The sequence below is a fragment of the Pyrgilauda ruficollis genome, unplaced genomic scaffold, assembly GCF_017590135.1.
Source record: "Pyrgilauda ruficollis isolate IOZ18807 unplaced genomic scaffold, ASM1759013v1 scaffold183, whole genome shotgun sequence".
NCBI classification, from domain to species: domain Eukaryota; kingdom Metazoa; phylum Chordata; class Aves; order Passeriformes; family Passeridae; genus Pyrgilauda; species Pyrgilauda ruficollis.
In genome coordinates, this window is record NW_024517318.1 from 254,943 (window position 1) to 279,785 (window position 24,843).

Here is a 24,843-nt window from a genome sequence, read left to right on the forward strand (position 1 = left end):
TAAAAAAAAAAAAGCAACCTAAACCAACCATGATATGCCAACATATTTAAATATTACTAAAATTCAACCTTCTTTGTTTTTATAGAAGGCCCAGGTGGATATCTTGTGGTTATGGGATTTGTACTGTATGTTGCCTGTACAATCCATTTTATACTGGGCATCCTTAGGGAGGAGCAATTCCTGTTTTGGGAAATTCAGAATTAAAGGTGGAAAAAACAACACCAAACTTTATGAAATAGGAATTAATTCCAAAATGCTGTTTCTAGAGTACTAAACATAGAGTTAATTTGAGTAAAATTTGAAGACAAAAAACTACAATGAAGGTGATTTGGGAAAAGGTGTTTTATTCATTTTGACATTTTTCTATATATTTAAACAGTTTCAAGCTGACTGTACAATTTGAAATGTGACTGAAACTTGAAGACAGAAACAGAAAGAAAGGATTAGCACAAAATAAATTTTATTTTAGCTTGCCAACCTGAAACAACACCTTTCTTGTTTTTCTGGGCTAACGAGGATAACAAAAGAAACAAAAATGAGATTGTTTCAGCTTTTATTTTATTTGTCCTGTCCACCTTTTGCTTAGCCTTACAGAGACTGCAGATGATGGGGAGAGGGTTTGAAAGGGATGGTAGAGATTAAATTTGGGATGGTTATGCATGGGAAGCAAAACATCCCAATATTTTCTCTGCTTCAACTAAGGGTGTTTAGAACATTTAAAATGTGTGCATGATAGTGTTGTATCTCTATTATCACATATTGAAAAGCACTGGCTGCTTTTCCTGAGCTGGAATGGTGGTAGGAAAGGGAATGGATTGTTTGCTTTACAGGGCACCAAATGCTGTCTTCTCACGAGGATTCCAACTCCTCTCCTGTTTTCACTTCTCTCTCTGTAGCACACCAAGGCCATCAACAGGAGGCAGCCCCTGAGGTATCAGCTTGAAAGCTATGAGCAGCCTGCAAGGAAGCAGACACAGCCTGTGGAGATAGATGATGTGGCCATTAAGGTGGTTTGGAAAATGTTTTCCCTCATGAAAATAGGGCACAGGTCCTCCTGCAACAGCACCTGAGGGTGCCCAAGTGCTGCTGTTATTTCAAATTTTTCATGGAAAGAGCAAGCCCTTAAATAAGTTAGCACTCTAGCCAAATTTACAGTGAGAAGCATGAGCTTCAGACCAGTTTTTACAGTCTTTACCAGTTATTTTGTGTCTTCTCAGGAAACAAAGAGGCATCATGAATCTGATGTCCAAGTCTTTAGTCTCGTATTTGACAGAATGAAAGTATTTGGTAAATAGAGCTCAGCTCGAGATCATCCCTTTCTTGCCTTACATACATTATATACATTTGTGTATTTATCTTTTCTTACCCATAATTTTTTGGGGTTTGGCAATCTTTACAAACTTTGCTTGCTTTTATCTCTGTGTGTACAACAATACCACACTGTGTTCATTAATCACAGATTTATTTTATGAAGGCATTTTAAATCTAAATTAATAATTTTAATTTTTCCCCTGCTGTTTTTAAATATCTGATTTGTGGTAATTGTTTTGTAGGTGACCAATGGATACTTTTCATGGGGAAGTGGTTTAGCTACACTGTCCAACATAAACATTAGAATCCCAACAGGTAGGATGAAAGCACACCTTAAATATGAAATATATAATGTCAAATTGTTATAAATTCCACTTCTTGATGTTTTGAAATGGACAAAGATATACATTTAGAATTTTATAAGAAAAAAATGGAGTTTAAAAGTTTATACAAGGTCATGAGCTGTATTGTTCATATAGGAATATCAATAGATAAATTATGTGGCTTTTATATATCTATATAGTTTATATAGTTTTATAATAGCACAAACTAAGTCAAGAGTTAGAATAAAAATGAAAAAATCGTTGAAAAAATATCATTATTATTTTTAATAGAGAAATTGAAAAAAAAGAAAGAGGAGAACTCCAGACTCATTCAGCCAAGGGTCCATCTAACTATGTTATTTTCAGCAACACTCATGTATTATACTTTTCTTGCCATTTATGAACATTACAGTCTTCCAGTTCACAACTATTTTCATTCAGAAGATGGAGATTTTCTGTCAAGAAATCCTTAATTATTTTGTTACTTAATGAATTTCTCTTTATCAAGCTGAGTTCCTGTAATTCCCTGCATCCTCAGTGGCTTTGGCTAGGGATTCCACAGGTTTACAAAATGCTGGTTTGTTTCAGAATACTTGCATAGCAAGTGTGAAAAGTAGCAACTATTATTTTTTATTATTATTAATAATAACAACAATAATTTTTTGTTGTTGATAATGCTGTAATATTCATAACACCATCTTCTGGCATTTCATGTTATTAAATAGTCTTATGCTTTATTTTGATCGCCTATCAAGGGCTTTGTTTTAAAATAGAGTATTACTTTAGGTTGGTGTCACATGGTGATTTAGTAATGCCCAATCCTGGATGATTTGTTTCCATGTAGCCTTAAGTGTCACCAGCAGAATGTATATGCTCCAGGAGTTTACAGTCTGAGGTCATGAGTTCACAGGCTGGGTGAGGCAGAGTTTGCCTCCTTTGGAAGGAATAAGACCCTTGGCTCCCAGCTGGAGCGAAGCTTAACTGGAAATTTTCCAGTACCTAAAGGGGGGCTACAAGAAAGATGGAGAGAGACTATTGACAAGGTCCTGGAGTGACATGACAAGGGGCAATGGCTTCACAGTGACAGAGAAAAGGTTTAGATTGGATATGAGGAAGAAATTGTTCCTTGTGAGGCCCTGGCACAGGTTGCCCAGACAAGCTGTGGCTGCACCATCCCTGGAATTGTCCAAGACCAGGTTGGATGGGGCTGAGTGAGCTAGGCTAGTGGATGGTGTCCCTGCCCACGGCAGGGGGATGGAATGAGGTGATCTGTAAAATCCCTTCCAACACAAACATTCTGTGAGTCTATGAAATGCACTGGCCAGCACAATTAGTGAGTTCAATCAGTTTATGGGAAGATCTGAAAGCACCGTTGTCACTGCAGAGTGGGACTGGAGGTAGGAAAGTGTTTGTGTTGGGGGGGAAGGGGAAGTACAGCAAAGCAAAGAGTAATGGATCTTCTTTTGTTTATTTATTAGATTGGCCCAAATTAATCTCAGTTCATTCATTAGATTGGTCCAAATTTTCATGGAACTCCAGGCTGAATAATCACTCCCCATCATATATTGTTTGACCCTAAATAACTTTCTTAAGTTCCATAAAACAAATGCTAATACAGGTAAGAGCAAAAGTCTCATTCCTTTGGAGATTAGTGTGGTACTGCAAACCATTAATGTTTCCACAGATGAATGCATGCAATATTGCTCATTAAGTAGTGGATGTTAAAAAATTTTTTTAATCACTTCAAGTTCTCTAGAACTGAATCTAGCTGGGCCTTGTGAACTAGAGTAGAACTGTTTTCTTTTTCTTTTAAAAAAGTGTTTTGTTGTTTTTACTGTTATCATAGGTCAGATGACAATGATTGTGGGCCAAGTTGGCTGTGGCAAGTCTTCACTTCTCCTTGCTATATTGGGAGAGATGCAAACCCTGGAGGGAAAAGTTCACTGGAGCAAGTATGTTTATATATCTATTAATTGCTGTATTCATTTAAGGAGGAGGCTGAGATTTGCTGTGAGAAATGTAAACTTCATGCCTCAGAACTGCATGTTGAGTGATTACCATCATCCAAATTCTCTCTGGAATGCATCACCTGCAAACTCAGGAGGGATTTTTCACTGTTTTGTCATGTGCAGAGCAGGGTGCCCCAGGAAGGGAAAGAGGCTAGTCTGGTGATTAATATCTAATATACTGGCCTAGCAAATGACCTGGATAGAAAGCATAGGCTATTCCTTTTATCAAATAGGCTTCAATACTCACTATAATTGAAGGCAGCATTGTCACATTGTTCCTGTACCCAGCAGTGAATGTGTGGAGCTTCTACAGCCCAGTGGGATCTGTGGGGTGCCAGCCTAAAGGAAATGATGTATTTCCACTCAGAGCCACTGTTACTGATGGCAGAAAAAAAATTACATATAAGCAATGTTTTTCTCCTTCCCTGGTACCCACCCAGGCCTCACCTATAGAACAGTGTCACTCAAAAAGCAGCCTGAGCACACCATACACCTTAAAAGTAAAGGCTGGGCAGAAGCTGTTTCTGAAAGGAGAACTGCCCATGAGGTCAGACCTTGGATTCAGAATCAGTGAATGAGAACTTCCTACGAAATGAAGTGGGGCAGCAAGCACTCTTCAAGCCTAGGCAGGGCAGAGACAGTGGAAGTGATATGCTGTAACCCCAAGACTTGTTCTTTGGTTTTAAAGATCAGTTCTGTTTCTTTAAAACTATCAAGCCAAACTCCTCTCAATTATCTTTTTGCTGAGAAAAGAGGGAATTTTGTCACATAGACCAATATTTTGTTGCCCTATCTCTTGATTTGTAACCGCCTTTGTCATATTTTTCTTACAGCAATGTTGTAAACTGGATGTTTTTTGCTTTTCCTGTGATAGTATCCATGGCATTTTTGCTCTCTAACTATACTTCACTTTCTGCTATTCTAAACATATGATCTCACTGCAGTAGCAGGTACAGTTGAAGCGAAGGCTACACTAAATTTAGTTTAATTATATATGAATTTAGGCCTTGAAGGAAGAAGAATATGTGACCTACCACAGTTAATTTCTTTGAGACATGCAATGAAAGTTTTTATACCACAATCAGCCATAGTTTTTCTCAGTAGTTTAAAAAAAAAAAAGGAATAAGTAGAATGTACCTTGAAATTATTCTCACAATTGTCTTGAAAGAAGTATTTGAGAAAGACTCAGATTTTTCCTAGATAAAGATATGGAACCTTGGAAAGATAAGAAAAAATGAGAAATCATAGAAACATAATAGATGCAGCTTATGAAATGTTTTGTAATGATGAATTGTGAAAAAAATCCAGAAGATTTTTAAGACAGAGAATCATGCTGTCAGTTCAAGAGAGAGAATCATGCTGTCAGTTGATTAGCACTGTACATCACCACAACACCAAGAAACTCAGGTTTTAGCCACCATCTCAGATTTTTTTCATTGCACAGTATAATTGTGATATAGCTGATTTAAACATGGTTATATTTTGCTGGTAATTTCAGACTGCCTGGCAGACAGATGAATGCAGAAGGAGACTTCAGGTATTTAACTAAGTGGCTCCTGTATTTTGTAAAACCATAATAAAGGTCCTATTTACTCTTTTAAGTTCCTTTCCATGTGATTCTCCATGCATGACTAACACAGCTACCGATTCGGGGATAAAATACAGGCTAGGTGAATTCCTTTGCAAATTCAGCTGTAGCAACACAATAATTGTAAGCATGGATAACTTTGCAGCCCCACTTGTATTGGGACAATCCTGCAAGGCATCACTGGGATTCAAATGCCCTGTTGCTGTGGAGGCTGACTGCAGTGTGAGCTGTGTGCCCTGCTGCCAGGGTTGTCACTGCTTTGGCATCTCAGGGAAATAAAGCATGGCCATGTATCTTTCTGTAAAAGATCTTGGCCAGGGGAAATCTTATGGGCTGGGTCTCAGGTTTTCCACTTCTATGAGACACGACCCAGAGATGTGACATCCTTAGACATGGAGCTGGGTTTTTGTTTTCCCAGTGAGCAATCAGGTTGAGAGTCTTGTATAGACACTGGTGCATGGGGCTGTCTGGGTGTAATCATTCAGCCAAGCCTGTTTCAGATGAGAGTTATTTATTACTAAGTTATTTCTTAATAATTTGTAGGAATCATACAGAGATATGTATTCCCCTCATGCACATCAAGCCAAACAATCAGAACCATCTTCTCAGACTGCCAAGCCAAGAGGGGCTAAGTGGAAACTTTCACTTGCTATGTGTTTTTTTCTACATTGAAATGGATTGTGTGCAAACAGCTTGTTGTATGCTAAGTGGAAAGCTCAGGAAACACAAGAACTGTTAAATAGAACCTCAAAAATGGCCTGTTTTGTCCTCAATTATCCAGAAGGATGTGACAGATATTAGGAAAAGTCAGTGCTCCCCTCAGAAAGATTGCCAAGTGCAATACTCATCCAAAGATTACAACCACAGGAGCTCACAGAAAGCACTGAAGGTCATAATGAGCACTGGAGGGATAAAAAATCATCCACATAAATGACAGCGGCCAAAACCAGCAGAACTACCAGTTCTGGTTGCAGGGACAGGCCTAAATTCCTCCAAACTCCTGTGTGGAATTTGTGTAGATGCTTGGTCCTCACCTTGCCTCAATTTCCTGCCTATATTAACAGAAATGGTTCATTCTGTGACTACAGGAGTACCCCAGAGATTTTGTACACCTTTCTTCTCCCTCATTACTTTGTAGGATGAGGGAATCAGGGCCTGCTCAGACATGCTTTAGTCTATTTTAAAATATTATAAGTTACCATAAAAGTGTCTAAACGTCAACAAGAACTCTTTTTTATTTTTCCTAAAACCTGGATTTCAATTGATTTCTTATTTTTTTGCTTGTTTGTTTTTTTCATCTTATATATTCAAAATCCTATAAAAATTACTGATTAGTTTGGCCCTTCCTACAGTTTCAGACTTGAACTTACCACACCCCATTATGGGCAATACGTATATTTTATAGTACAGCTAAAAATCAGTATAAATAGCCACATTTCAATAAATAAATGAACTAGAGGAAATAAATGCTAATCCCCTCAGGCAAATAAAATACCTTTTTTAGAAATCTCAGGAGCTTCAATTTCAGCCCACTCCCATGCCCTGTAATCACATCACTCTCTCAAATGCATGAGGATAATAAAACCAAATACTTAATCCCCTTGTTTGTGAAGGTCCTAGCTCACTAAAGGTCTTGTCTTCTCTCTGTTTATTCATGGGATTATTGGCAAATGTGGGTTCTCACAGAAATCTCATTCATAATTTGGGATAATCAAAGTCTATTTGTCAAGCTAACCCAGGAATGAAATTTCTAACCACGGAAAAAGGGTTTAAGAAACAGAGCTCTTAAAATTAGTCCTTATCCATTGAGAAAGTCTGTTTGGTTATCATGGCAACCAGATTAAATCTGGCATGGAATTGCAAGGAGTCTTGCAAGGCTTGTGCCCAGTTTTTCTTGACTTGTAGTTCAGAAGGTGCTCCTAAACTTATAGCTGAAAGCATTTTCTCTTTACCACTGCAGTGCTCTCCTAATAAAAGCTCGGAGGTCTTGAATAGATCAAGTTTAGGGTTTCTTCTTCTTGTTTACCTTCACCTAATTCCCAGTCCATTTTCAAACTCTTCTTAGATTTCATCTTTTGCTTTCTTGTGACTTTTTTTTCCATTGTAGAGAAAACTGGAAACCTCTGCTGAATAAGAGACCAAGTTTTAGTGAGGGGCTGTCTGTTTTGACCCTCAATGTGTGGCTCTCTGGCACTTCTGAGACTTATTCCCCTCTGATGCAGCACCTTCTCTGGCAATTGGTGCATGAAGAAAATGCAGACTGTGCATTTTAGGAGGCCTGAATTATCCAAGTCCTCAGAGAGCTGATGTGCAGTACAGAAAACAACATGTCTCAGTTCTGGCATTTTGGAAAGATGCTTAATCCATGAGTCTGGCATTCCAAGGACTCTGTTTGCTATTAGAATTTTTATGTTCTTTCTAGGCTTGGAGAGCCTGCTAATGATTGCAGCTGCACTTACTGGTATCCCAGCAGTCAAGCAGCCATTTCTATCTCAACATGAAAGTGTTTCATCTGGAGTGTTCATAGGCTTGAGAGAAGAGAATTTGTTTGCTCATGGCTTTTTTATAAAGTCAGGAAAATAATATTTTAGCATGAGTTTTCTACCCCCTTCCAATGCCTATTTCTATCTACCTGGTACAATCTCTTTTAGGTTTTGCATTTTGCAGTGATTCATCCCCATGTCTGGAATGAGCACCATTGCTGGTCCAAAACTACTTTCCCTGCCATTCCAGGCTCTTGACACTGTTAAAAAGTCAATTAACAAACAGAGGAAGCTGCAAAATTATTCATGTCATGGCTAATATTTGAATGCTTTTCAAAATGTATTTCTTAAGAATATGATCCTTAAGAAGTGGAGGATGACAAGGAAAACCTACATGTTGTAGGGCTCTGCAGTTTTATGCAGTCTTAGTGCTACAAAGAGATTCAAAACAGATCAAAATCTCTTCTGATCCTACAGTGTGGCTGCAAAGCTTGTCTTTACTCCAGGAGAAATATGACATCAGTTATCAACTTCTGCAGGCCACTGGTAGAACTGTGTGGGGAAACTAACTTATTGCTTGCCAGGCAATATTAATATTTGAATTTTTAATAGGTTTTATGATACAATTTTCATTTTAAATACATTTTCTAACAACATAATTTGCCTGTTTAGCCACTATGCCTTGTAGATATGAAACTGTCACGTTTTGAGAAGTATTATGGTTTTGCTTAGACCTTGTTTGTTTTCCTTTCAAGAACATATAAACCCAAACTTGTGCTGAGTTCCTAAAGTATGTAATTAATTCCAGGTTCACTGTGTGTAAAACTAGCACAAAATGTTATTCTTTATATTTCCTGCTTACTAAATGTCATTTACCATAATTTACAGTGTAAATGAAACTGAACCTTCTGTTGAAGCATCCAGAAGGTATTATTTCTTTTATAGAGTATCATAAAACACTCATTAATTTCTTCAGAATTTTCCCAAATCCTCATCTTTGTGCTCTTAAGCTATCTCTGTGTTTCCTTACCATGTTGGTAATTGTTTACTGTGGGATTGATAGCCTGTGCAAATCCAGTGGATCCCACACTTCTCCCGCCAGTGAACCACTACCTCTGTCTTTTGTCTGAAAGATGCTCAGCTCCCATCTGACATCAGTGAGAGTTCAGTGTGCTCCTTGCTATGCAAGGCAGAATCTTTGGGTATGAAGCATCATTAGATGTCTCTTCCCATGTGTTTTTGAGTTTTCTGCCCAGCACTGGGTTCCCCATGGTGCCTAACCTGGGATGGGATGGAGCAGAGCACAGAGGGAGCCAGCTCAAGCCAGCTCCAGCTGAAGCCAAGCTGGGACTCCACCCCTGGCTCCATGTTTAAAAGAAGGACAAGCTCCACTAAAAGTATGTCATAAATGACAGAGAGGTAGTGGCACACAGAGCTGCGGTTGGGAGCCACACCATGATTCGCTGCCCCATAATCTTGAGGATGTATTTCATATGAGTGCATATGAACAGCTAAAACTCCTGGAAGTTTTGGGATATTGCTGACAGCTTCTAACCAGCTGTTTCTCCTGCCTTAGCACCCCCTCTCTCAGTAGTAAATCCTATATGCTTACAAATGAAGCTCAGCAAATGTTTTGGTGGAAGCAATACCATCAAAGAGACTGAGAAGGAACCTCATTGTGGCCTTCCAGAACTGGCATGGAGCCTAAAGAAAAGATGGAGAGAAACTCTTTACAAAGGCCTGGAGTGACAGAACAAGGGGAATGGCTTCACACTGACAGAGAGCAGGTTTAGACTGGATATTAGAAAAAAATTATTTATTGTATGTGTAGTGAGGCCCTGGCACAGACTGCTCACAAGCTGTGGCTGCCCCATCCCTGGAAGTGTTCAAGGCCAGGTTGGATGGGGCTCTGAGCAACCTGGGCTAGTGGAAGGTGTCCCTGCCCATGAGTGGGGTTGGAATAAGATGATCTTTAAGGTCCCTTCCAACCCAGGCCATTCCATGATTCTATGATAAGTGTTCAGATCCATGAGCTGGTACCAGTTCACACCTTCCTCACATCACCTTGGGCATCTCAGAAAAATTTCTGAAATTACATGACCATTTTTGCTGCTGTACCTTGGCAAAACAGACAGAAGTAAAGAACATTCATGCTCCTATTGATAAATGTCATTACGCATTCAGACACATTTATATTGTCTAATAAATCCTTGGGAGGCTACTGTGATTTCTTCCCAATCTGTATTAAAATGTCCTCTTTTCCAATATCATTGAGGGTCTAATAAACTGAAAGGAAAAAAAAGTATTCACTGAGAAACAAGTATTTTATATGTGTGGCCACATAAAATAGTCTCACACTTCAGAAAGCAGCAAGTCAAGTGTGCCAATGCCATTTGAACAGTGCCTTTTCTCTCTGTGTTTTCATGTTAGAGAAAATAATGCCAAATAACTATTCCTGTGAGAATTTAATATTTCTAGTGTCATTTATAATTTCCATTTGGATTTGAATTGCAATTACTACATTGAGGTAGGTACCAGCCTTTTATAGTAGAATGGAATGCAACCTGGACTGTCGATTTTGCCATCAGGGGAGAGAGTGGGTGCTGTTCTAACAAAAGCATCGAATTTAAAACTCTTCCCTTCTTTTTGTTTTGCTTATGTGTTCCCCTGTGTTTTTCTGAATGCACATTCATGAAATTAACTTTAAAAAACCTGATTATCAAACATTTTATAGTGTGAGGGCTTTGTTTCTTACTAAAACTCTGTGTCTGTCTGCAGTAGGAACAGGTACTCCGTGGCTTATGCAGCTCAGAAGCCGTGGCTGCTCAATGCCACCGTGGAGGAGAACATAATCTTTGGCAGCCCCTTTAATAAGCAGAGGTAAATATCCACCTCCTTGCAAAAACACCTGGCAGCTCCTTTTAAAGAGGGGTTTTTGGCATCTTCTGGAGGAAGTTTTTAGATTCTGGAAAATATCAATCAGTGCATGCTAAACCTGTGGTGGATTTAGCTGACCTGACTTAGTTCATCTCAGAGGAAGGTTTCTGGTTTAAGCCAGAATGCTCCTCTAACCAGAGCATGTGTCTAAGATGTTTGTGAGAAATCCCACAGTGGAAGTGGGTCTCCATAGAATACAGCTGAAGCCATATGTGTCATTTCCAAGGTGAGATGAATCCCATTTCTGGAGACTACTTATGTAATTTTCTTTTGTTTAATGGAGCCCAAGGTTGCCAAAGAACTCTGGAAAATGGGATTCTAGGCATGTTTCCACTGAGTTTATGTGCTAGTCCTGCTGTGATCAAGTTACTGGAGCAGCCACTTTCCAAAAACAGCATTTATGAAGATGGGGTGCCTCCAGGGAATGGCCTTGATTCTTCCTTTGGAAATACAGGAGAAGGAAGTACGAAAGCTGAGGTGCACAGCTTATGTTGTGCCTACCCAACATCTGCTTCTTCCATCCTTCTGAAAGGTCAATTAACAAATGTGAAAAAATGACTGGACTTCAGGAAAACAAATTGCTGATGTTTTCAAAGGCAACACTCTCTCTGTTTTCAGTTACTGAAAAAACACCCAGTTCCTCTCAGTCTGTGCTGTGTTAAGATGTATGACTCCATTCTGACTTGATAAAGCCTAACCATGACCACATGCCTTGAAATCCAGAAAAGCACCAAAATTTCAGGGACCAGAATCTTCAGCCACTGTATCCATCAGCTTGTTTCAGTAGCTTCAAAGGGGCAAGGCTGAGTTTCATCACTCATATAGTCTGATCCCAGCTGCTCATCAGCAGATCACTGCTACAGACCCAGAAATCTCACAAAAAAAATTTCAGCATTTTGCAAGTGGTTTGCTGGTTCTGGTAAGACCAGAAGCACTGTAACGACCCTTTATTCGGTAACATCACTCCAAAGAAAATGAAGAGGCACTTAAAGGGAGAAGGCTAAAAACTCAATGGAAAATGCCTTCAAACACTCTGGAGTGTAACAAAACAACTCCATGATAGGGAGGAATGTACTCAATAATTTACATAATTTAAAAGCAGTCTTGCCAATAAAAGCTTCTAATAAAGAGGTAATTTTTTTACAATGCTTCATTTACAATGCTCTAGGATTATTTCTCAATAATCATTTTGTCCTACTTATTTTTGCAATTATCCATCCATCACAGAGCAATAAAAACTTTGTGGTGTTGTCTACCTGGAGGTTTTTGTGTTAACAGAGTGAGTGGCTGGGTAAACAATTGCAATGACCACGTTGTTTTTCCAGATACAAGGCTGTTACAGATGCCTGTTCTCTGCAGCCTGATATTGACTTACTGCCATTTGGTGACCAGACAGAAATTGGAGAAAGGGTAAATAATGTGAATGCTTTAATCTCTGCTTGGCCTTTGTATTAAGAAGACACTCCCTGATGTCACTCAGACAGTTCTAGTCTGTATTGGGCTGCCAGACTGGTAAATAATTGTAATTCACCAAGGGTTACTACCCAAAACAGTTGAAATCTCTTCTGCTTCTTCAGCTATTTCTCAAATGGGATTTCTTGACCAAAGTCTCCCATATTTTGCTTGCAGAATTTGATGCTGGTATTGGTTATACTTTCAATCGAAAAAGCCGACTGTGCTCAGAGCAGCTTCTCATAATTTACATTTACCCATGAATAATAACTTTCCTTCTGATATTATACGAGGACTATGCTTGTTTATCGATATAATTAGCATTTTAATGAAGTTTTTTATTTACTATACATCCTATAATTGTAAAAAAAATCACATTTCCAAAGGCCTGTCATAATGTGTATTCAAAGATGCCTATTTCTGATCCATTTGAATCATTAGGGGATTAATTTAAGTGGAGGCCAACGACAGAGAATCTGTGTAGCTCGAGCACTCTACCAGAACACCAACATTGTCTTCTTGGTAAGATTTTTCTTGTTTGCATGGAGCGTGCAAAGTTAGTAATAAAACTGTAATTCCATATATTTAGTTTATATTTAGAAGACCTATGGAGTTGTATTCAACTCCAAAACCAAACTATAAAGAGGCAGCATCAAAACATCCTGGGAGACCGATGAATGCGGGAATTCCTGCGCAGATTTACACTGGAAGAGTGGAACAGATTGTCTTAACTCCTTCTTGCTCTCAGTGGTGACCTACTGTCAGCACAGTCCCACAGAAATCAGCAGGATTTCTGATAAGGAGCAGTAATGAACAGTCTGAGGGCACAGCACTCTCCTGCAGAGAGTGCAGAGTGCTGTAGAGTTGGATATTACTCTGATATTACTTTCAAGACATATTAGGAATTTCAGGAGGTTCATAAAGGGGCTGTTTGAGCCTCTTCAAAATTAAGGAGAGACTTTTCGAAGAAAAAAGTGCTTACATATTGATATCCTTATGTGAATGGTGCCTTATTTCCAGCCACTCTCACTCACAGTACAGACCAAGCATGTCTGTAGTTTAATTTGGAGGAAATGAGAAGAGTTGCTAACTCTGCTTTAATTTTCCTGTGCCAGTTTCGCACCAAAATTGTGCCCAAGTTTGGCTTTGGATCCTGGCATTTTCAAATTTGGATGGGAAATTTCAGTTCTGGTGTTCCTGCACTCTGTCAGTGAGGCACCAGCACTACCACATAGCCAGACACAAGAAATGATACTGAGTCCATTGCTGTGAACTGAAGAGCAGTGGATTCCAGTTCACTGGAGCACAGCCCTCTGACTGGGTCCTAGTCACTAGAGAGAGATGAAACATCAGTAAAGACAGGAGTTTCCTATTTTAAAAATACTATTTTAGGAATAAACCTCGCTTTTGTATCCTGTTGTAATATTTTTTCGATTTGATGTGGTTGCAGGATGACCCATTCTCTGCACTGGACATTCACTTAAGTGATCATTTAATGCAGGAGGGGATTTTGAAGTTTCTGCAAGAAGATAAGAGGACTCTTGTTCTGGTGACACATAAATTACAATATCTGCCACATGCTGACTGGGTAAGAGAAGAGGTACCAGGGAAAAATTTGCTAAGGATGATTGCCAGAAGCAGGCATCAGGATGTTATTGAGAAATTGAAAAATTCCCAGCAGAGTTGAAGTTTTATTCAGAGGCTTGCTACTACAAGCAGTCTTGGCAATTCCTGAAGTTAACCATAACATTTAATGGGATTATTGCTTTTCTCTGCAATAGAGTCCCTCCTTAGTTCCATGTGCCATATGGCTAACTGCCACTTTAACTAACACAGATTTTATAGTGGAATAACTATTTTATTTTTACATTATTTAAGTACAGGGTTTTTTTTGTTCATTAAAAAGCCTGGAGAATTTTGTTTTAATTGCAACTGTCTATCCCTTCTTTTCAATGCTTTTTACATGTTCAGGAAAGCATGACTTATACAAGTTTCAGTTTATAATCTGTGCCAGCAAATTTACAAATATATTAATAAAATATTGAATAAAATATTGAATGAAGACAGAAATTTGCATAATGATATTGTCACTAATGGTGAGACATATTTTGTAGGATCCAGGTCAGTGATTATGGTATCTCTGTTGTTGAGTGCTGGGTGCTTTCTCCCCTAGATCATAGCAATGAAGGATGGAATGGTGCTTAGAGAAGGGACCCTAAAGGATATCCAAAACAAGGACGTTGAGCTATATGAACACTGGAAAACTCTGATGAATCGCCAAGATCAAGAGTTGGAAAAGGTAAACAGAGCATTTAGGCAAGGATAACTTTTCTGCAAAGAAATATTTGTCATTCAATTTGAAAAAAACCCAAACCATGTCTGAAGCACGTTTTCAACTTGACTTTAGGGCAAAACCACATGATCTGTAAGGAGTTTTAGGGGCTGGAAGAGATTGTCCAGGAAGTGTGTGTTAAATCCATCATGGATGGTTTGTAAGCATATCTTAGCCAAGAAACCCTTGGAAATGTGGTGCACAACTGATCCTTTGGTGGGGCAAGGATTGGACCCAGAAACTTCCTATGGTATCTCTTATCCTTTTATTCTGTTATTGCCATGAACATTTAGGATTCTCTAAAGACTATTTTTGAAGTTTTTACCATTCCAGAAGAGAGGGAATGAAAGAATGGCAGAGAGAGGGAAAGAAGTGGGCAAAGCTGAATTCTCTGAAACTTAAATTGAAAAATACTGTTTTTCCATTCTGTAAGTTAAATGATCCATATAAAGTCTCTTTGAGATTACTGCAAGTACTACTATAATTGGTGCACAGCTAAGCTCTCAAATTAATAAATGATCTCTCAAATGAATAAAATCTATTATTAGTTAATAATAATAATAATGATAACCTAATTATTTCAGGATATGGAAGCTGACCAGACAACTCTTGAGAGAAAAACCCTTAGAAGGGCCATGTACCCCAGAGAATCCAAGTCACAACTGGAAGATGAAGATGAAGGTTTGTTTTACAATTTCATTTTATTTAATACTATTTTTCATTGCCTTTCCACTTTAATAGCTGGCAGTTCTTAGCAGCAAAGTGTAACTCTGTTGATGACACTTGGTAATAATAGTGGAAAGCCCAACATTTTGCAGGGCTTACAAATAGTGGAAAGCCCAATATTTTGCAGAGTTTACAACAGGACATGTTCAAGGGATTTTCCATATATTTCCCTAAACATCATGCAGAGATAAGGGTGTATCAAAACAAGTTAATATCTTTGCTAACTCACAGTGCCTGGAGTTATTGAGGGATGAGATAGAAGTACAACAACATAAAAAATTGTAAAGAAAAAAAAAATGAGGTAGCTGTCAAGAACATGTAAACATTTCCCTTCTTGGGGAAATTTCCCTCCTGCAGGGCTGTGAGATATATATTCTTATTATCTGGGATAAAAAAAAAAAAATTAAATTTCACATTTATACACCTCTATAATATATATTTTCCATAGCAGGAGTCTTGCACCATTTGTGTTTCAATAGCATGTGATCAATTATCAATTTAGTACTCTTGACTGAAGGGAAAATTGAACTTTTTCATACAAACAGATGATGAAGAGTCTGGGTGGAAAGGTTTGGAGGATTTTCTAAAATCTTCCAAATTTCTCTGCTGACTGTATAATAAAAGCTGATGAACAGGTTGGGAAAGACTCTAAATAATAAGTAGTGAAAATTTGGTTTATAGAAACTTTTTCATATCAAAACTGTGACAAGTCAAAGACTGGCAAACTATAGAACAGCTTAAAAAGCACAGGGGAAGTCTTATGAAAATATGTCTGAAGTGTTTGCTGTTCTTAAAAGACAAATTGAATTTTGAAGTTAAAATTTAAATTCAAAGCAGAAGGAAAAAAAGCCCAACAAATCCGGTAAAAAAAGGTATAGTTATTATTGAATCCATGCTAACTTGATCAAATGTCTGAGTCACAGAGGAGGAAGAGGAAGAAGATGAAGATGATAACATGTCAACTGTCTTGAGGCTCAGGACAAAGATGCCATGGAAAACCTGTTGGAGATATCTAACCTCTGGAGGATTTTTCTTGCTCTTTCTGATGATTTTCTCCAAGCTGTTGAAACACTCAGTTATTGTGGCCATAGATTACTGGCTTGCTACGTGGACATCCATGGACAATACAAACAAAGCCAGGAATGCTGATGAGGATAAGAGCACAGAGAAGGTGAGCCAGATACTGGAGCCTGACAGGGAAAAAAATGAAAGAAAACATGTTCTAAAGTAATTTTTTGCTGTTCATCTAGAAGCCAGCTGGATTGAAATGGCAGGTAGATTATTATACAGGATGAATGGATTCTTAATGTTAAAATAAAGCAATTCAAATTTTATCAATATTTTTGACCACTCAGAACTGAAACAGAAGAATATTTGAAGGTAGAAAAATAATTGACCTTTCCAAGTAAGGAGCCTTATACTAAACTTTTCCATCTGGATTTTACAATTGGTCTTCTAAGTAAATGACCCCACTTTCCTAAGTACTGACTGTCATGTAGTGCCCTGTCAGGAAAAAAAAAAATAAAATAAATCGGAAGTCTTCAATTGTTCTGCTTAAGTACAATGTGCTTATATCTGTAAATTTGACCCAAGTACAATATCTTATGGAATCCACTTACTAGACTTTCAGAAGGCTTAAATGTGCTATAACCCTGGCAGATCAGTTCAGGATTTGCTCTGTGAATTTCATAATGCTTGAACTTGCTAAAGTGGAACTTTCCAACATCTCTCAAATGCCTTAATTCTTAAGATGTTCTACTCGGTTTCCCTAAGTTTCTTGGCTAACAATCCTTTCTTTTTGTCCACATAATCAGTCTTCACAGTTCTAAGAGCTACATTTCAAGGTCTTGAGGGGTACAATAGAGTGAGGGATCTTAGACCTGCCAGAACTTCTAATTACGTGGACTTAATGAATTGCAGTTCCATCACTGCAGTTCCATCATATTTCTTGTATTTCCCAAAGATGATATATAATTATGTAATACAAGAGATATGATGTAGTAGCTGATGGGCACCAGGTACCTTGGGAACTTCCTAGCAGAAAAGAAAAATGGGTGTTTATTTTTAGCATTGATGTATTTGTCATTCCATTAGACTTATCATGTAGCTGTCTTCAGCATCCTCTCTGGAGCTGGGATTGTCCTTTGCCTCATCACATCCCTGACTGTGGAGTGGATGGGCCTCACAGCAGCCAAGAACCTACACCACAATCTCCTCAACAAGATCATCCTTGGACCAATCAGGTGCAGCAAAAATGATGTCCCTGAAAAGCTACAGGTCAAAACCTGTCCTCTTTGTAGCTGCAAGGGTACTCCCAGGAAAAGCTCTTGAATTTGACCTGTTTCCTTCATGCCCTCAAAAAGGGAAAATAATTAGTGAGCTAACCATGGGGGGAAAACATTCCATGAGAGAACATGTGAAATTTTGCCCCTGTTTTTTATCTGGCTGAAAGGTTTCAGAAAGCTGGCACCCCTTTCAGCGCTGGGGGCTCAAGGACAGCTCTGAGGGCAGTTCAGGCTCCAGGGCACCCAGCTCCATCTCTAAGCAGTGGCCATGGTGTCAAACCATGTGGGCACCAAAGCTTCTTCTGTGCACAATACCCAGGGTCTCACAGGCAGCAGAATGGCCAAAGGATGCCTGATTAGCAAATAAATTTATCACAGTGCTTCCATGAGACATCTGGGGTTGGTGCCCATTAGAAGGAGGCTGAGCAGCAGCCTGGAACAGGCTGTGATCTTTGGAAGGGATCTTAAATCCTGATGGAGCAAGAAGGTAAGATCAGGACATAAGACAGGAGGTTTTTGGAAGGGGAGGCAAAACTTTTTTTCATGGGTAAGTGCCAAAAGAAGCATTTAGACAGTCAGGAGGCAGATAAGGTGATCTGGTGTGTTATTCATATTAATTGCTTGGTTTTAGACAATCGCTGTACACAGCTCTGTGTTCTGTCTGACTGGACTTTAAATCCAAACCTGGAATTCCTCTGCACGTTACTTTTTGGTTTTAATTTGTCCAACAGATTCTTCGATATGACTCCGCTGGGGCTAATTCTGAATCGCTTCTCTGCTGATACAAATATCATTGATCAGGTAGATGTAGCAATATATTCTGTTCTATTGTCCTGACTCTGCAAATTTTCATGTAGATCCTGAATAAGTTGATGTAGTAAAATATTCAGTAGAGAAAGGCATAGCAAAACCAGGCTCTGAGAATGATAATAGGGACACTCAAAAAGTACATGTTCGTAGTAGTGAGGGCAAGTAACCTTTAAAATAAATATAGTGGGAGGTGGTGCCTCTTAATTTCTTCATATGCAGAGTGGTTGATTCTGTTGGAAGATCTGGATTAAGAAAACATCAGATTTTGGACTCAAAACAGGAAACACAGTAGAATATAACAACTTTGAATATATGGGAGTAGGTGTGACAGATAAATGTTCCACCATGGCTGGCAGAACTTATGAATTTAGAGCATTCAGGGAGAGGAAGAGCTTTCACTATGACTGTGCATTAAAATTTTTGGATGAACAATAATCCTGAATGTAAGGTTGATGGGAATATGGAATAAAAAATTATGAGACTCTGAGACAGAGCATTCTACTTCTCTAAATATCTGGCATATCAAGAACAATTTTCTCTTCCTTGCCTGATATATAAATGAGGTGGAAATGACTCCTATTTCCTCATGATTTTTGAAACTCTGACCTTTAGAAAACAAAAACCTACTGACTCATTTTTTAACTCCTGTACATTTTGCTATGAGACCCACAGAAACAGAAAGACTCCTGATATTAGGATAATATAAATGAGTGGTATTATTTCACTTTTCTTATAGGAAAAGGTGTATAGTGGTGCTACCAGGGATTTTTCCTCATGGATATTTTTCATTTCCCTCTAGCACATCCCTCCCACACTGGAGTCTCTGACCAGATCCACCTTGCTGTGCCTGTCAGCCATTGGGATGATCTCCTATGCCACTCCATGGTTCCTTGTGGCTCTTGTGCCCCTGGGCATAGCATTTTATTTCATCCAGAAATACTTCAGGGTTGCTTCCAAGTACGTATTAAAGAACCGTCTTGAAAGTTTCCTCCATGAAATATTGAACATAAGAACTGTGGTGGAATGTGAGATTGTAGGAGCTAAAAAAGGGGGAAATGGCCATGGCATCCTGCTTTTGATCCTGAGGCATGAGTTTGAGACATGCACTGGGGAATATTTCCAACTGACCTGGCTATAAATGGCGTATTTGGGGAAGTAACACCAACTGAATGCATTTTTTTGGCTCTAGAGTGAGATGAATGTGAAGTTTGTTAATCATCTGAGCTTGTATCTGGTCAAAACTCCTCTTTGACATGTGAGCATTAGTAGAGAATAGAAAATAATTCCCTGGATTAACATCAATCATGGCTTTTCCTTCATATTGGGGAAAAAAGCTCCACAGGAAGTAATTTCCACTGTAAAGTGTTCCATATTCAGGGCAGTTTGGCTGGGTGTAAAGAGTGCATTTTTTTCAGCAAAATGAGAGTCATGCTTCTGGTGCTAAATTTATTGTATAATTTCATAAAACATCTAAAGGAAGCCATTTAAAGTTTTTTTCTTAAATTCAATCCCTTAGTCTTCTGTTACCAGCCAGAATCTTCCAAGATTTATTTAGAAGAAAACTCTGTAATCAGAATTCATAAATTCAGAAATGTTTAAATCTGAAATAAGTTGCTTAACTTCTCTGAGATTTTTCAGAAACCTTGTTCTTGCCCACCATACCTCCAAAATGAAGCTCTGTGTGGCAGTACACCAGATCTCAAGGTGGCTGACAAATCAGGAGACCTGGTTTTCACTCTCAAATTATTCTGTTAAATTAAACTCTTTTAAATCACTTGAGATGTGACTTGTGTTCTTTTGATGGACAATAGAAATGAAAACATCCAATTTATTTCCCTAAAAATTAGTTTTGGGAAATTTAGGATGAAGTAATAGCTTCAGCCAGTATTTGTAACTCACTTGCATGCAGTCCTTTGCAGGCGTATAAGCCTCACTAATTTTTAGAAATGCAAATATTTACAGTATTTCTTGCAGCACTTTGACTCTTTGTTGTATTTTCCATTACATCTTTCAAAAACTTCTGTGTATTTTCCATCATAAATTTGAAAGATATTTATCATCAAAACATCAGCAGCAAATTCAGTTCTACATGCTGCAACATGCAGCAACATCAAGCAGTTGTTTCTCCTAGCCTATCTAATAGAGTGTGCAAAATTTGTAGGATTTTGATAACAAGTTTTAATCTCTAATGAGCTGGACTTTATTCTGTTTGTACAACTGGCTGCTATGCCAATGGCAGAGTGTTACAGAAAGATGTAAATTTTTTTCTGTGGTTTGGAAAATGTTCCTCTTTTAAAAGACTGGAAATTTTTCGACTTAAATATTGTTGCTCCGTGCAGGTCTTGGAAGTGCCATTGCTGAGTAATTAGGGAAATTTATCACTCATATTATTTCTGTGTCAGTGCTGTCTTTGCTACAACCAATGTTAACAGCACAAAGAGAAGATCTGCTATCATCTGAAATATTTTACTTTCAGCATGTTGTGGTACTTCCAGATATGGAAAATGAGGCCAGGTTTATGTGCAAATACAGCTTTTTTTGTTAGGCCAGCTGTTGTCATAAAATATATAAGCTTCCTGATACACAGACCCTATTATATACCTGACCTAAGAGTCACAAATAACATGCTATGAAGTTTAAGGTCAGTGGTTTTGAATTTAATTTAGTTTTATTAACATAGCAGAATCTGTGAGAATAAAACATAATGAGGATCTGTCTAAAATGGATAGCAGGTTTTTATCCAGCAGAGACATGATAATGTCATTATCCCTGGGGGGAAAATAGAAGCTTAAAGTGACCAAACATAGATGGAGAGGACAGCAGGGAGATGATTCAAAGGCTCCTGTGGCTAAAAAAGGAATGTTATATTCCCATGCCAGTGTCTTGCTGTACTATAGAAATTTTGTGTGATCCTGAAAAGAATATGTGCAATACACAAGATGTCTGTTCTTGTCATCTGTGCAGCAAAATTTCTGCCAGAAACAGAAATCTTTGCATTGTAATGGGCATCTGTTATTTTTTGTACTCCCAGGGACCTCCAGGAACTTGATGACAGCACCCAGCTCCCTCTGCTGTGTCACTTCTCTGAGACAGCTGAAGGCCTTACCACCATCAGAGCATTCGGGTAAAATTTGGAAAACAAATTATTAGAGGGAGGCTTGAGGGTCAGGCTGGCCTGTTCAGCTTCCTTGGAGAATGTCTGAGAGCAAACTGTTGAATTTGAAGAACTTTATCAAGCTATTTAGGAAAAAAATACTGGATTTTTTTTCCTGTTGCTATGCCTCTTAAACATTTTGCGTATTTTCAGCAACACATGTATTGGTGTTCCACAGAATTAAAGATGATTACATTTTTAGGATATGATATTTAAACTTTTAATGAGTCTATTTTAACTATACCTTTAACTCGGACAGCAGGGAGCTCTATTTTGTCAAGCAGACAGAGGCATTGCCCCTTCAAACCCCCTGAAATATCCCAGTGTCCCTGAATCAGTTCTGTGTTTAGCCCACTACCCAAGCAAGGAGACATCATTATGGCACTCTCCAACTGAAAGGCAGCGTGCAACTTGAGAGTTTCCAAGAAAACTGCAGCAGAACAGAATTTTATTTTAATATTGTAAAACCTCCCTTTGTTAATCAAAACTGAAAAATCAATTCTGTAAGATCCAGAGAGTTTTGCAAGCTTTCCATGCATACATGTTCTCTCTACTACCTGAAATATAAGCCAGACTCTCCTATCTTCACTCCATTATGGTGATGACTCTGTCAAAGTGCCAGCTTGAGGTTTTTTCCCCAGTAAGTGCACCTTTCACCCATTCTGCACTGTGCAGAATTCCAAACCAGAGCAGATTCCACTGCAATGACATTTCTACACCTATTTGATCAGCTTAAGGCTGTTTCTTCACATCAAGCTAAGCTTTAGGACCTCAGCTATTAGCACAGAGCGTTGTAGTAAGGCCTGTGGAAGTACAAGCAAAAATACTGTTGTGTGGTAGAGGTGTGACCCAGTGGTCAACAGGAAATGCTTTAACTAGCTTTATCAACAGAATGATGTATTGAAACAGGAAGTCATCATTAGGGCCTGATGCTGATGTATGCTGAGTACTCCTCAAGAGGTTCAGAGTGGCCTTTCATCACCTGAGGAAGATTAGGAACCTGACATTATCTCCTGAGGAACATGAAGGAGCTTAGCACTTTCTGAGTGGTTCAAATCTTTTTTGCACCACAAAAAAGTAATGTGGGATTGGATGGCAGAGAGCAAAAGGCAACCGAGGGTACCACAACAATTGAGTTTTTCAGGATTTCTGGTGCTAATCGAAGCCATTTCATTTCCCTGCCTGTGCTCCACAGCCCACCAAACCTGAAGTCTCCTGCATTTATTGTCTGCAAGTTTCTATTTACTGCTGGTCCTGTTAGTCATTCTCTGCAGTTTGGGTTCAGTATGTTCCAGGATAAAACTGAGCAGCTCCTCACATAACTTACCAGAAAGCAGTACAGTTGGATCAGAGAGCAATCTCAGTGACCTTTGCTGCTCGTCATCTGACAGGATAAAGTCTGAAAGTGCCCAGAAGATGAGCTGAATGTGGATGAAAACACAGACTGAGCATGTCAGATTTTCCATTAGGAGAGCAGGAGTTTTGCTGCCAGGAAAGCAGATGAGCAGAGTAGTCAGTGCAGCCTTGTTCCTCCCCACATCATTACTGTTGCCAGTTGTTCTGGGGAGGCTGCTTGTCATGTTTACAAGCTGTGCAGAGGGAAATAAAATATCTGCAGGAAATAGCAGGGAAAAAAGGAAGTTTCTGGAAGAACAGGCATTAGAGGTGCTTCACAGCAGGGCCCTGAGAATTTGAAATGGAAGATAAAACAGACACTGAGCTGCTGACTGAAGTTCAGCTGGTTTAATCAAGTGAGGGTATTCACCAGACAATAGAATATGGTTTACAACAAAATGGTTTCCTGCTGACTGTGCAAGGCACCATGAATTTAATACACTAGCACCAATAGAGATTTCCCCTTGCCCTCCCAAATGTACCTTGGCTCTTCAGCACTATGCCATCCTTGCACTGTTTTTTAAATGTGATGGGCATTGTGTGGGGGAGAGAGGAACAATGGCAGTGGAGGTAACACCACTCATTTTTTTAATTTAGAGGTGATCTATAGCTCTCCCTGACTGGACTTTCCCAGTTGTTTAGGCAAAGTGTGACTGGCTGAGAAAACAGCTAGGCTGAGTAGCTGAAACGTTTGATTTACAGATTGCTCTACATCCATATTAGTTGAAACTTTAGGGATGTCACCCCTGTTGAAGAGCCCTGCAGCTGGCCAGGTAACTTCTGAAATCAGATTTAAGCTGACAGGTGAGCCCTCTGTCCTTGCTAGTGGCCTGTGAGGAGGAGCTGAGAGACCACAGCAGCACTCATCTGTGGGAGGAGTGGGCTACAATCCACAGCTATAAAAAGTGGATCAGCTCTGGGAAACAAAACCCATCCCAGCACCCTGGCATTGCAGTCTCTTTGAGGGGACACTCTCTGATCCAAACCCTAGTCCAACAGAATTACTTGTCAAACAAACCCCGACTCCACGTGTCACTCTGGCTATGGGGAGCTGTGGCAGCAGATGTGCGTTCTTAGGGAAGAGCTTTTAACCCAAACTTTGGCAAAATCAGAAGGGCAAAAAATTTTGGGCTGGGGGGACGGAAGGCAGAGCAGAGTTAATGCCTCACCCTTTTGTGTGTGAGTGTGTAATATGTTGTAACATAACAACTTTGGTCTCGGCAGGCACGAAGCCAGATTTAAACAACGTATGCTGGAGCTGACGGACACGAACAACATTGCCTACTTATTTCTGTCAGCTGCCAACAGATGGCTGGAGGTCAGGACGGTACGTTCAGTTTTGTCCCAGGCATGGTTTTGAAACCTTGGAAGCAAACAGAGACTTTGCCTGATGCAGAGAAGATAATAATGAGTATTAATCTCGTGAGGAGATTATACACACAGTTCCTTAAAATAGATCAGGATTGTTATGTCAAACCCAGAGGGTTTTTTCAGCTTTCTTGGCCAGAAGTAAGAAAATACAAGACTGCCTCATCTTCTGCTGCTGTGCTGTCTAGCGTCTGAAGGGAGTGCAAGAACAAACATTTACATAACTTGAAACAAGACTTTCTCTACTACTGTGCAGCATCCACAGACCTGCTACTACAGGAACTGCTTTCAAGGCAGAATGTGGCTTTTCAGTGACTTTATGAACTGTGCCATCCTTCTGTCAGGGCTGTTTTAGGCACACTGATCTCCCAGGTCTTGAAGTATCTCTCCAGCAGCAGGGTTAATCCCACAGCTGTAAGCTAAACCCTTGCAGGGCCATACTGTTTGTGGTTTTATTGTTTGATATCATGAAAGATAGAAGAACTAGAATCCAGAAAGAAAAGTACACCAGGGCACAATGCAGCCACTGATGGTGACACAGGCTCCTAGGTTTTGTGGGGGCTCTCTGTGAGGGACTTTCCTGATCTGTGAGGCAAGAAGGGGCAAGCAAAGTAACTGTGATTCCCTTATTCATCTGAAACAGAAAGAGCAGTGGCCTGATTCTGCTGGA

The 24,843-nt window shown here is 39.2% G+C and overlaps 1 protein-coding gene across 16 annotated transcripts in view; it reads left to right on the plus strand.

Moving 5' to 3' along the window:
• The window catches only part of ABCC9 (ATP binding cassette subfamily C member 9), a 71,916-nt gene that overhangs the window by 31,772 nt on the left and 15,301 nt on the right, over window positions 1-24,843 (plus strand). For 14 of the 16 annotated variants that reach the window (XM_041464764.1, XM_041464762.1, XM_041464770.1 and 11 more), the window contains 17 exons: window positions 897-1,007; window positions 1,554-1,626; window positions 3,481-3,586; window positions 5,142-5,180; window positions 8,603-8,641; window positions 10,493-10,594; window positions 11,977-12,061; window positions 12,545-12,625; window positions 13,554-13,691; window positions 14,277-14,402; window positions 15,020-15,116; window positions 16,085-16,332; window positions 17,256-17,404; window positions 18,178-18,247; window positions 19,056-19,213; window positions 21,288-21,380; window positions 24,030-24,132. In XM_041464764.1, the coding sequence (XP_041320698.1) occupies window positions 897-1,007; window positions 1,554-1,626; window positions 3,481-3,586; window positions 5,142-5,180; window positions 8,603-8,641; window positions 10,493-10,594; window positions 11,977-12,061; window positions 12,545-12,625; window positions 13,554-13,691; window positions 14,277-14,402; window positions 15,020-15,116; window positions 16,085-16,332; window positions 17,256-17,404; window positions 18,178-18,247; window positions 19,056-19,213; window positions 21,288-21,380; window positions 24,030-24,132 (1,818 nt within the window). The remainder of the gene's footprint in view (window positions 1-896; window positions 1,008-1,553; window positions 1,627-3,480; window positions 3,587-5,141; window positions 5,181-8,602; window positions 8,642-10,492; window positions 10,595-11,976; window positions 12,062-12,544; window positions 12,626-13,553; window positions 13,692-14,276; window positions 14,403-15,019; window positions 15,117-16,084; window positions 16,333-17,255; window positions 17,405-18,177; window positions 18,248-19,055; window positions 19,214-21,287; window positions 21,381-24,029; window positions 24,133-24,843) is intronic. The other 2 variants (XM_041464779.1, XM_041464780.1) reach the window with 2 other exon arrangements.